This window comes from Chelonoidis abingdonii, chromosome 9, assembly GCF_003597395.2.
Source record: "Chelonoidis abingdonii isolate Lonesome George chromosome 9, CheloAbing_2.0, whole genome shotgun sequence".
NCBI classification, from domain to species: domain Eukaryota; kingdom Metazoa; phylum Chordata; order Testudines; family Testudinidae; genus Chelonoidis; species Chelonoidis abingdonii.
The window spans coordinates 9,711,389-9,725,042 of record NC_133777.1 but is presented as its reverse complement, the minus strand read 5'-3'; the positions used below and the strand labels follow the sequence as shown (position 1 = coordinate 9,725,042).

The window sequence follows — 13,654 nt, the reverse complement described above, 5'->3', positions numbered from 1 at the left end:
CTGTTTGCCAGTCAGCAGAAACCAATTGCCTGTTTATTTCTTCTTAGGGCTTTCGGATTCGTTTCAACTACCTGACATAATTTTAATCCATGTCTGAAAGTCATTTTATACGGGTGAAAGTGACCCTCTCTCCTTTAACTAACATGTCTGTCTATCTGTCTTTCTATCTAGAATATGTAAACTTAACAATTTATGGATGTAGGGTGGAGGGGTCTGTTTTGTTTTCAGATGACCCCTGTTGCACTTTTCTATTTCTCTTGCTGATGTGAGAAGGTTCTGCCCTATTTTTTCCCCTTGGATAGTAAAATTGTAGTGTTGGTATTAATTCTAAAGCAAGTCTAAAGGGGGTTATGTTGACTAAAAGAAAAATCTTAGCTGTGTCACAGACTGGCTGACTACAAGACCAGTTAGTTTTAAATAGATAACCTGGGGCCATATCTCAAACTGTCTTGTGCTAGCTGAGCGCTATGTTTCTACAATTTAGGAGCAAATTTATTCCTTTTTAAGATAGCTGGGGTAGACAGGAAAGAAATACAAACATTTTCACTTTATTTTATCTGTCTTTCACTCCTAAGATTTTCCTATTTATCTGCACCAATGTTGTGACACCCTACAGTCATTGTGATATAACAACTTCAAACAAGAAACAGCACAGAGTAGAGGTTTGCATGGGTGGGTGATGGGTGGGAAGGGAGACACGAATTTTCCACAGCCACAAGCTTCCATTTTCTTCTATTGAAGCAACTGCCGTATGCAGGAAGGGGTGTTCACCATTCATATTGCTAAAAACAATTACCCATCCGTTCCCTTGAGAGGAAGAAGCCAATATGGGATCCAAGAGACATTGTGCTCCCGAACCCCAGTCTTATCTGGGAGCACCAGATAGAAGATAATCAGTACGTTAATGCAAGCAGCCACTGTACTGGGCATCTAACAATTGATTCGTAACAATGCTGGCACTTCCCGTTTTAGAGAAATAATAACAACAAAGAGCCCTGAGTAATAACTTCCTCTTAGCTTTCTTTTGACTGTACTTGCAGTATTCTTGTCGTATGCATTTATATACTGTATATAAATAGATGCAAAACCCCATTCCATCTTTCAAAAGAGAGGCTATTTTATTCTGACTTCAGAAAATTAAATGCTTATCCATCTGTGGAATTATTTTTGAATGAATATGTTTGTAGGCTTTGTTTATCTGGCTTATTGTTTACCATTTTGAAATGTTCTATGTATTCCCAGTTGTTTTGTTCTTGTTGCAGTAGAAATACAGCACATTATATTTTTCTCCTTACTAAGGTCTGAGGCGACCTTATACTATAAAATATCCAAAAGTTTGGTAACCGCAAAGGCTGCATAGGGAAAGCATCACATTTAGAAGAACTTCTGTGCTTAAATGTGGGAAGTGGGGGCATTTCTTTACATTGGAAAAATTATTCTGATCTGTTTATGGTTCTGCCCTGCTTTTAGGTTTTACAGTACACTAAATATGTCAATGAAAGATCTCTGTGACCTGCACAACTTACTGTAGATTTTATTTCTTTGTTGAAGAGAAGAAGGAAGTAGACTGGTTTAATGAGGGGAATGGGGAACTTCAAACCATATGGGGTGGACCTCAGGCCCCTAGTAACCTATTTCTTAATATGCTTGTTTCAGTTAGTTGTTGGAGAAAGTTGTTGGAGAAAGGCTATGGGGTAGCTCTTGTTTTTCAGTTCTGTTCCCATTATGAAAAGGATCAGAAACAACCTTTGGGAGCAAGGTAGCAATCTGGATCCCAAAAGATGTTTCACATATAAATAGAATACAGCAAACATTGACCTTGAGCTTAAAATGCTGTAGATCCGTGCCTTTTGTATTGAACAATGTGGGGGTTTTTTCAGCTAATAAAAACCAGCTATGTTAGTACAATTTTCTAAACATATTTGCATAACCTTTCCGCTCACCCTTTAATAAATGGATTCATGTTCATAAATTACAGTGTTTGAAGTGGGGTTATGTGACATTTTCATGTATGAAAAGCGTTTAGATGTAACTACATTTCTTCAGGGTGGGTTTTCTGTGGATGGTTTTGACTGACACATTGCTTATCCAATGACTGATTTTCCTTGGTGAATCACTTATCATGTAAAGTGCAGATGATTTTCAGAAACTTGTAACTAAAGCTGCCTTTTTGTCATCGGAGACGTAACTTCTTTGATTTTTATTTTTTTAAAAGCATTTAGGACTTTTGACATTTTACTTTGTCTGTCCATGGGCAAGTGGATGAAAGAATAAACAGTTTCAGTGAGAACCTTAGGAAGCTGCCATGTTAAAATCTGGACTATGTGGAAAGATAAAACAAATTATGAACTCTCATAGGCCCTTGTCCTGCAATCAGATCCCCATGGGTGGACCTTTGCACCAGTGCAGAGCCCCACTGATGTCAGCAAATCTTGCCCTGGCTGCTCAGGGAATAATACCAGTATCAAGAATCTTCCTTGCAATGTAATATGCTAACCATGTAATCATTGAACCATTAAACTAACCAATCAACATTCTCTTGATTTAGTGCAATTCAGACAACTGAGGAATTTGTTACTGTTCTGAAAAATTTGGGCAAAAATGGCATGTAGAATGTGATCAGTAACAAGTGCACTCACAAACATCATGGTGATGTCAGTAATATAAACAGATGAGAAGGGTGGATGTCTTTGATATAGTTTGGGTGAGCTCTAATGGGTTTTCTACAGTGCTTAATTTGTAATGAAATAGGTGCCAGGGCTCAAGCAATTTTTTTTACTTTCATAACGGACACGGGAAACCTAGAGGTGCCATGGCTATGAACTGCCAAGCCTAGAGGTGCTGGGGCTCAGCCCTGGCAAGCTCTGGCAAAAATTAAGCACCGGTTTTCTTTAAAACTTGATTCAGGAACAGTGAGATGACTCTCCTTGTAGCACACAAATCTGCTCACTTTACACATATGATGAAGTCCCATTAGCTTCAGTAGTACTCAGTGTGAGTATTGTGAGAAGGACTTGGCCTAAACATACCATTTAAAAAAATTCCCTTCCTGAGCAGAAATTCCATAGAGTTTTGGGCAGAGAGGCAGGAATCCCCTACAGATTCTTCCTGAATGACCTGCAGATCTCTATTGTTTCTGCTAATATCTTTTGATTAGCATGGATTGATATTAACTATTCGGGTTTTCCAGATTTGCAAAGAAAGTATGCTCTGATTTTGCACCATTTATTTTCAGAGCTGAAAATCTTCTACATTAAAATGAGTTAATTAGAAAAAAGAGTCTTTACATCAGAGAATTGACATTTTGTTACTCATCACCTGGATTCTTCCTTTAGACTGTTGCAGCCTGCCAATCAAATGTTAAACTGTGAGTGTATCAAATTTTATAAACCAGAATAGTTTTAACAGTTAAGGCCCTAATCCACCTCCATGAACCTTCACACGCACCTAGATTTCCTTTGATTTCAGTGAAATGCTGTACAAATGTAAGGATCAGCATGGACCAAACTGAACTAGATATTTCCTTGGCAGCTTTGTTTCAACTTTTATACCCAAAAATTAAGCTATTTTTTTAATCTTATCTGATTTCTTAAGTAATTTTATCGGAAAGTGCTTCCTCACCCCTTAAAATGATTCTTTCAATGTGCAGAGTCAGCAGAGTTGCTTTTCTTTATCCCTGTCACTTTTCTTAGTCCAAGAAATGGCAGATGAGAACATTTTCCTTGTTACATCCCGTTCATTGGAAATGGAGGTGTGGTAAAATGTGTTACAAATGAGGGGGGAAAGAAACAACTAGACAGTTTATCAAATTGTTATATTGTATTTATTTTCTCTTGTCAAAGAGAAGAATCCTGAAGTATATTAAATGAGGTAAAAATGGTTAGAGAGACAAGGTGGGTGACTTCTGTTGGTGAGAGAAGTTTTGAGCTTACACAGAAATTTTCATCAGGTCTGGGAAATGTACTCAAAGTGTCACAGCTAAATACAAGGTAGAATAGATTGTTTAGCAGGTATCTAGTGCACTAAATGCCCCAATAGCTACTATGGATCAGAGACAATTACTATGCTTTCAAATGAACTCTCACAGAAAAATAATAAGACACAAACATCCTATCACCTGTGGGTGAACACTTTTCACAAAGCTATCACTCTATATCTGGCCTTTCAGTCCTCACCCTCAAAGGAAAACTGCACAACACCTTCAAAAGATGAGCCTAGGAGCTTAAATTCATGGTTTAGCTAGATACTAAAAGACTAAATAGAGACACTGTATTTATGGCTTATTACAACAATCTATAAACCCCTTACTTCCACCACCCCCGCCCCAGCTTTTTCTCTCCGTTTCTGTCCTATGACTGGAGAGGGATTAATCAGCTACGTCACCTTGAATGGTCTTTTGAAGTATGTTTCAACAACATACGCTGAACATTCTGTTCTACCTTGTATTTATCGTGACACTCATTTCCCAGACCTGAAGAAGAGTTCTGTGTAAGTGTGAAAGCTTGTGTCCTCATCATCAGAAGTTGGTCCAATAAAAGACATTACCTCACCCACCTTGTCTCTCTAATATCCTGGGATCAATATGGCTACAACACCACTTCATATAAAAATGATCGTACATATGAAGATGAAATTGAACACAAAATGTGGCACTGTATTCTATCTCATTTTTCTTCTCTTCCTGCTGTTGGACAGCAAAAAGTAAGAGATCCCACATCTAGGCTTCCATGAAACCTGTCATTATCTTTGGTAATACAACTGCGCCTGGCACCCAGCCCTCCCTCTTTATTTCTTTCCTCAGCTTTCGTCACTCCACTACTGAACCTCTCTGGCTTGAATTTAATGTGTTAGAACAGATTTTTTTGGTTTTCTCATTATCGTTCATCAGATTAATTGTCAGTTCTGGTATGCCTTTGTTTAAATTAGAAATACTAACAGGTAGCACAATAAATTAACTCAAATCCATTGTTGAGAAAGGGGATGATAAATACATGAACTAGGTACATGAAACACATGAGCTAGAAGAAGAAAATGGGGCCCTGTTCCATCAGAAAGTGACTCTTGATGTTTGCCACAGATGTTCATGTGCAGCAAAGTACCATTTTTATAACTTTTGGAGAGCTGTCTGTGTGAACCTCCCAAACCTGTGTTTCCTCCTCCTGAGCGTGTGCCTATTTCTCTTATTTTAGAGTATCATAGAAAAAATATAATCTCAATTCCACTGATCAGTTATTTTAAAACTTTTAAACCCAAGCAGTCATATTGCAGATACAAAAAGGTTCTGGTAGACCATGGAGAGGGAGTCAAAGTATCCAGCTCCCCCTGCTGGCTATCCGGAACAGGCTGCAGTACCTGTTGCTTCTTGTTTGCTGTAAAGAAGACTAAAGCTAATTGATACCATTGCTAGACCATAGCTTTTGTTCCTTTGACTAATGCTGAATAAGATTACACATTACATCCAGTTAGATATTTGATATTAAAGCTATTTGAAGAAATAAAAAGCCACCTGAGTGTCCTCTAGATAAAATGTCTTGGGGTATATATTTTCTCGAGTTAAAAGTCCTAATGATGTGTAGGATGATAAGTTTCTTAGCAAAAAGAAACCCCTCACTGTGCATGGGGGAAGGTCAGGTCAGTGACAGAGACTGAACTTCCAAATTGCTCTTTTTGCACATGGAGTTCTAAGAAGGCAAGTTCAGAGTGTAGAACAGAAATTTTGTCTGCTTTTGAGTTCTACTGCTGAGAAATAACAGAGAGCTGTATAACTAAATTCAGTCTTAATTTCCTCAACACTACATGGGACAATGTAAAGAATTTATTTCTGGAATGTTCTTAAAATACAAACCTGGTTCATGAACTTGCGCAAGAGCAGAGGAGAAAGCAAAGACCCTCTCCCTTCTTTATACAGGCAGGGAGAGGTCACTCACAAAAGCAGTCCCTGTACTCCCTGCATCTGGAGAACACAAGAACTCTTCACCTCTGCTTTGCTTTTCCTCAGAGCAGGGGCATGAGGAAAAAGAGCTGGGACATGACTCCATGCCCTCTCCTAGCCTGTAGATACAGGGCTGGTGCACTGTGGGGAATGATGAAGCAGAGTGCTCGCTCCCTGAGCGTAAGGAGCAACCTGGAGAGATTGCACCAGCGTGAGGTGGTCACTCTGATGCCTCTCTTGGTGCAGTGTGACCCTGCACCATCCTCCACACGGGGCTCTGGCCTAAAAAGCCAAGATCTTGCCCCAAATGTATATTCTATAGGTAACTTAAATCTCTATGGAGTCCCATAAGTTGTCTTTTATTACTCCTGAGGATTGGGCCCTAGAGAACTCCCTCAAAGATTTCTGAAGCTTCTCAGCTCTGTATTTTAGGCTCTGTCATATGTAATATAATATATAATGTGCTTTGTTGCCAGGGTATCTGAGGCAAGTTTCCTTGTGGCTGGAATTCAGTTCTCCATTATTCTTTCCCTAGGGCTAAAACTAACAGTTCTTTCTGTCTGCATGAAAGGCTTTACAAAGAAAAAAGTACTTTTAAAAATGTGTAAGGCTGTTAAGTGTTTAAACATTTGGACATATTTATAATGTGGATTTTAGCTTTTTTCATTTTTTCCTGTTTCTGCTAAGCTCTTGTTAGTCTGTCTATAAGTCTTCTTCAAATTTGTCAGACAATGGAAACTGCTCACACAAAATATTTTCTTGCATAAGAACTACTGGTTTACATGCTTAATATATTTTCTATTTTCATATAGAAAGCCCTGATCTTGAAAACACTTCTGCTTGTGCTTAACCTCAGGCAGATGAGTATTCCTATTGAATTCAATTGTACTAGTGACATGCCCGAAGTTAAGCACATGCAGAAGTGTTTGAAGGATCAGAGTCTTACAAAATATGTTATTGCTTTTATGATTTCAGTATTTGAGGGATACTTCACTTTTTATTAAAAATGTGCTTTGGGTGTACTTTTGTACCATATATACTGTATATAACACACGATGAAAGAGTGTGATTGTATGGGATGCAATCTTGGTTGCTACTTGTTTGCAGGGTGACCAGATGGCCCGTTTTTAAAGGGACAGTACCGATTTTTGGGTCTTTTTCTTATATAGGCTCCCATTACTCCCCACCCCGTCCTGATTTTTCACACTTGCTGTCTGGTCACCCTACTTGTTTGAGGTAACTCCATTTCTCATGAGTAGGCTTGGTGTAGGAGTCTACTTGAATCTATAACTGTCTGCAATTGTACATTTCAGCTGACACTGAAATTGACCAAAAAAAAAAAAAGCAGTCGGTGACAGTGAGCATGCCTGCAGGGACTGGGTATCACCAGCCCTGCAGCTGTGAAGGGAGACATCTGCAGCTCTGTTATCTCAGGAGTGAGTGAGCAGATCCCTCACAGCAGAGGGCCCTCTGCGCTGCTTCAGGGCTGGTGACATCTGATCCCTGCAGACACAAGGTGCGGGAGGAGGCAGATATAGAGTGATCACTTTACTACATGACCCCAGAAGGAGGGACTGAGACCTGGGCCTGCCCGAGCCTGCTGCCCCAGGTAGGAGGCCCAAAGCCAAAGCCTGAGCCTACCACCATGGGTGTTGGGATCAACACTGAAGCCAAAGGACTTCAGTCTCAGGTGTGGGGGCCTGTAACCTGAGCCCTGCTATTCAGGGCTGAAGCCCTTTGGCTTTGGCCCCAGCCCTAGGCAGTGGGGCTTGGGTTTGGCCCCAGACCCCAGAAACTCTGCCAGCCTTGGTGAGACCATTAAAATGTGGTCGTGACCCACTTTGGTGACCCAACCCACAGTTTGAGAACAGCTGGAATAAAGACATCAAATGTTGTACTAAGCCATAAAATCTGATTTCCCCCACCCCCTTTCCTTTCCTCCCTATGACTGGAGGGTTGTTAATGGGTCACTTTACCTCAAATGGTCCCTTGAAATATGTGTTATCTACTTATGCTAAACAATCTGTTCCATCTTGTATTTAGTAGTGACAGTTTGAGTTAGTTTCCCAGACCTGAAAAAGACCTTTATGTAAGCTCGAAAGGTTGTCTCTCACCACAGAATTTGGTCCAATAAAAGATATTACCTCACCCATCTTCTCTCTCTATTATCCTGGGACCAACTTGGCCACAACAGCAGTGTGTAGAAAACCTGAACAGTTTGTCTTACCTGACTATCTGAAATTGGTGGTCCACTTCTCCCAGGTTGCATTGAAAAACGGTGTACATGCTGTTTCTATGGTATTATGTCATTTCTATCTAAATTGAGATGTTCTGGTACTTTTTGAAATTGTACTTTGTAGGTTTCTACAAAAGGATTTTCCTTAAGGCATGTAATAGGCACATAGGTATCGATTACACGGTTACAGTTGTGTTGAGATTAATACTTTCAGAGGAACTTTAGCCTTGCTTCATTATGTATTGACCACATACAATGAAATGTTATGGATTCCGTCTTGCAAAGGGAACCATGTGGATGCCCCTGCTGAGACCCATTTGCAGGATCAGGGCCATAGTGGATTTCAACAGGTGACTCTTTGGTTGTGCAAATGGAACTTTTGACTGTTCTTGAGTATGAACTACAAATATGTATGCTGCCTAGTTAATGTTTGTATGGTGCTTTGAAAATTTAGTGTACTATGTATATGCTTATTATTTCTGCAAATGACATTTCTAGGTACAGTACCTAGCAGCCAAGCACCAAGCATTGTGATGAGCTCCATATAATGTGAGAATGCGGCATATTATACTGGATATAGTAACGGGCACATTAGCTTTCCATTAGATAAAATTTAGAAGAACATTGGCTTTTTATGTCATGATTCAAAAGAAATATACTAGATCCAGATCTGTGCCTTCTTAACCCCACATGTTCAAAAACCATTATCAGATGGCTAATTCTACTAATAGATTTATTCTAGGACATTGTATGAATATGGCTCAAATTCTATTCATTAGTGTTCTCGTTACAATTAGTAATAAAGAAGTAAATGAAGCCTTGCCTATATTACTCTTGTTGCAAGGAAAATAAAGTGTACTTCTAGCTCTTGTGCTTCTCTGTTTATTGCACAAAGAGCCTGTTTCATATGGTGAACTCCTGGATGTCAGCACAAAGCTCACTTCTATTCTTTGGTTGTTATTGGAGTGCTGTGAGCTGTCCTCCAGAGGTGCTGATAAGGAGTGAACATGGTTTTCCTCTTTTATAGATGGAGATAAGTAGTAATTAATGCAAAATTAGTGCCTTGTTCATTGACCTTTTAGCATTTACTGCTGCTAACTTTCACCTCACACAAAACCAGTGGAGAACAGTTGATTTACCACCTGCTAATAGCCAGCCCAGCATTCCCAGTAATTTTGTGAAAAGAGATCTGAACTGAAACAGAAGTAAAAATCACTAACAATTTAAATCTTTAAGGGGTCTTTGGCTATAACAGTTAGTGATTTGCTATGGGTGTAAATATATTGAAAAAGAGGAATTACTAAATGCTTGCTTCAGAAAGCATCTCTGCTGAGGACGGCACTTTGGCAAATGCCCAAAGTTGAACACTTGCTTAAGTGCTGTTGTGAATGGGGATGGACTGAAGTACTTCTGGGGCCTGAGGTTGAACTATGTGCTTCTTGTCTCATACTGTGCCTTCCACTGTCAGCTGAGAATGTGCTAAAGAGTCAAAATCTTGTCACTATAAGATTTAGAATATTTGTTTTGCAAAATGCTTCTTTCTTCTCTTCTCACCCACCCACCCCCATTTTAAATGTCTATGAACCCCTCTACTGAAAGCCTGTTCTGTCCAAAATGTGAAGGAAAGACTCAAAAATTTTTGGAAGTACTACATAAACACAGACATTTCTTTCCATTTTCTGCTCTTTGTGGATATATCATTGTAGCAGAGTTAACAGAGTTTGGTGCCTTTCATTTGCCAGTTTCCCATTTTCATTACCCATAATGATGGATTTTGCATTGTTAAGCCTCTTTAGCAAAAAGTGTTTGAGCCAGTTTGGATTTACCTCAGTTTAGAGGCATTTTCATTTCTTTTCCCTATAATTCCTTTATTGAATGCTTTATTTTTGGAAATCTTTCATTATTCTCTTATTCAAGTTACCTTCCCCACCATTCCTTCTCCCTCCAAATGAATAGCTGGAAGCAAGGCAATAACACATTGGCATTTTAATTCACTTATTAAATGAATGTACAGAAAATTTTAAAATGAAACAAGTAAGATATTAGCCTTTTTATCATTTTTCTAATGTCTACTGACTGTTGCATAAGCTAAATTATTTACAGTTTGATGTCTCACAAAAAAGAAGCAGATTTGGTTTATTTATTTCTCTGATAAGAAAATGGATTGAAGTTGCTGTGATATGTTCCTTTGTTAATTTCATATTTGTTCCGTGGTGTAAAAAAATCTTTTAAAAGAACTATTGCAAGTACTGGCAGGCTCTTTTGAAATGGTATGGAAGTTGTAAGATTAAACAAAACATGAAAAGGGCTTAAAAATATAAGTCAGCAACTGTTTGATAAAAATAAATGCTCAGCAGTTGAAAACCTCTAGGATGCTTAATTTGTTTGCTATCTTTTTGGGAGTTGTGTGTTTTTGAATTATTGCAAGCTGGGCATTTTGAAAGTGTGTGTTTGTACAGTATAATGAAAGTAAATGAAAATGACCATACTGAAGATCTCCTTCTAATGAGGAGATTAAGACGCATGATAAGGTTGAAGAGTGAAATTTGCAGCTGTGTCATTTGCTGAGATCCTTTCCTGGAATGTTTGTCATTGCTGTTTGCAAATGTACAGTGTTTTCACGAGGTTTTTTTTCTGCCCTTTGTAGATGCCAACAATGTATCTGACACCACAGCTCCTATCATTGTAGTCCCTCCGCGCAACACCAGTGTGGTAGCAGGGAGCAGTGAAATCACACTGGAATGTGTGGCCAATGCAAGGTATTGTAAATATAGTAGTAATAATAAGGAACTGTCCTCTGCTAAAAATCCAGTGAGAACCTTTTTTTTAAAAAAAAATGTCATTGTTGTAATAAGCAGAATATAGCATACAGCTTGCTTTGCATGACTGATAAGGAATCCATATTACTTTTTTAACATATAGATTATTTTGGGGAAAATAAGAAACTAGATATAATTACTTTCCCACCTTTACTCGTGCTGCAACAGAGTAAAAAAGAGAAGGCAGAAACGTGACATCGGCCATCAGCAAACACTCTGTAACAGGAGTCCATAACATTAATGGTTAATCCTATTACTATTAAGCTGGCTGTTGAAATGCAAGATGACTGTTATAGATTAATATTCTACATTCCCCATTAACTAAATTATGATGGAGATCCTCCTATTTTCCTCACCCCACATAAATAAAATGGACAAGACAGAGTACCGCAGTTAACTTCTCAGCTTACAGTTATTACAATTAACTATTTGTACACACCATAATGTAGAGTGTATATTAGGAATCTCGCTAAAGGCTAGAAATTGTTCCTATTAAAGCCAGTTGAGGGGAAGAGAGGTAAAGGGCTGGGGCCTTTGGATAATAAGAGGTCCAGCTGGTTTCCTCTCCCCCTGAAGTCAGAGATGTTCTTGATACAGTTAGTGCTACCTCTGTAACTGTGCTATAATGAAAGCCTCTCCCATGTAGCTGAATCCCATGGTAGTGTTTGTTTTTAATGTTGTTTGCTTAGACAAACCAAATCATTAGCGCTTAAGTTCCATTGCTATAATAATTAGCCATCTTTGTTCAGTAGTACTTGAGCAGTCTGTACTCTTGATGTGTGTTTGTTAAGACATCAGAGTTCTATCTGAATTTATTTTTAAGTGTCTAATGATCAATCTGCCAGGGATATTGGAAGAGTTGGGTGAGTTATATTCTCTGTGTATTATAGGTGATGATATCATTCACTGTAATAATCTGAATGTTTTTTACTCTCTCAGACCTGTTGAGAAACTGAGCATGACCTGGAAGAGAAATGGAATAAAAATAAGCAGTGGGGTTAACAGTTTTGGGAGACGTCTTACTATCACCAACCCAACCACGGCTGACATTGGGATGTACTTTTGTGAGGCAGAGTTGAAAGACAGCACTGTTGAGCCAGCAAGAGCAAAGGCCTTCCTCTCTATAATGGGTAATTCTGAAAGCAGTCTCTTTTATAGTAAAGCAGGGTTTGGACTCAGGTATAATAGGAAATAAAATTGCTATTTTAATATTTCATCAACGTTATATCTGAACCTCTCCTCAGTGAATGGGACAAACAAAGTGAAGTGGAGTTTTCTTCCAGATTAATTCTGCTGTTCGTCTCCATGAATATAAATTAATTAAACATACTTTTTTAAAGCATTGATGTGACTCTGAATACCCTTTGAAACTTAAATGTAATCATGAAGCTGGGGAAACCCAGGAGTAAAATCCTTATCATGCAGCTTCCATGTCGTGGCTTTTAGCTACATTAAATCCTGATTAACTCCCAACTTGCTTACTTCTAGCTTTAACATGTCATGTTGCTATTTTTGCAAGAGGATCTTTTAGGAGAGCTTTTGTATATTGCCCTTTGCAAATTCTAGTCCTGGGGTGAAGGACGTTCCCAGGCACATGTGCTGGCCAATGTCAAATGAGAGAGAGAAAGTTGAACTTCAGTGTTACAAGCCATGTCTCCAGTGCTTAATTTGTAATGAAAGAGGTGCTGGGGTTCAAGCAATTTTTGTGCATTCATAACTGATGCAGCAAGCCCAGTGGTGCTGTGGCTATGAACTACCAATCCTAGAGGTGCCGGGGCTGAGCCCTGGCGCAAATTAAGAACTGCATGTCTCTGGGCTCTAATATTTAACAGTACATTGTTACATTGAGGCTAAACTTTTAAACTATAGCAGCTTACTAAATGCCCATGAATTTATCATGGACTTTATGTTTCCTTTCCAGTTTTTGCTAATTAGCAACATATGTGTGTGTAAATTAAGCTTTCTCCAGCTGGGGTTGCCCATGTGGCCGTTGACTAATTAATCATGGCTCAATCTTTGAAGCTTCTCTAGGTGCTAAACTCCCACTGACTCCAGTGGGGGTGCTTATTACCACACAGGAGGACCTAAATACCTGGGAGGATCAGGCCTCAACAATATCCATTATCCATCACTTTGGAAGATATTGTGAAGGCTCAAACCAAAAGTGGATCCAGACTGCTGGCACTTAACATTAAAAAGGTTGCAGAGCGGCTTTTCAGCTAAGAGATGGGGGAAAGCCAGTTGCAGCAGCGAAGCACGTGGATTGGACAGAGACTTCTCTTAAGAGGACAGTCTATTGATAGAGATTCTCCAGGTTCTAGTCTGGAGAAGAGGATGGAAGAGGATAAAGTGTGGGCCAGATCAGATGAGAAACATTCACATAAAGAATCTGACACATCAGAAAAGGGCAGACAAATAAAAAGTGACAAGCTTTTAAAGTGCTTGTACACAAATGCTACAAGTATAAATATTAAGATGGGTGAACTAAAGTTCCTCGTGTTAAAGGGGAATATTGATATAATAGACATCACAGAAACCTGGTAGAGTGGGGACAATCAGTGGGACACAATCATTCCAGGGTACAAAATATAATGGAGTGGCACTATATATGAAAGAAAATGTAGAATCAAGTGAAGTAAAAATCTTAAATGAATCCACATGTTCCAT

General features: G+C 38.9%; 1 protein-coding gene across 2 annotated transcripts in view; it reads left to right on the top strand.

Moving 5' to 3' along the window:
* Window positions 1-13,654, top strand: part of SDK1 (sidekick cell adhesion molecule 1) — a 662,005-nt gene that overhangs the window by 437,735 nt on the left and 210,616 nt on the right. For both annotated transcript variants that reach the window (XM_075069178.1, XM_032767751.2), the window contains exons 6-7: window positions 10,816-10,927; window positions 11,927-12,117. In XM_075069178.1, coding sequence (XP_074925279.1) covers window positions 10,816-10,927; window positions 11,927-12,117 — 303 coding nt within the window. The remainder of the gene's footprint in view (window positions 1-10,815; window positions 10,928-11,926; window positions 12,118-13,654) is intronic.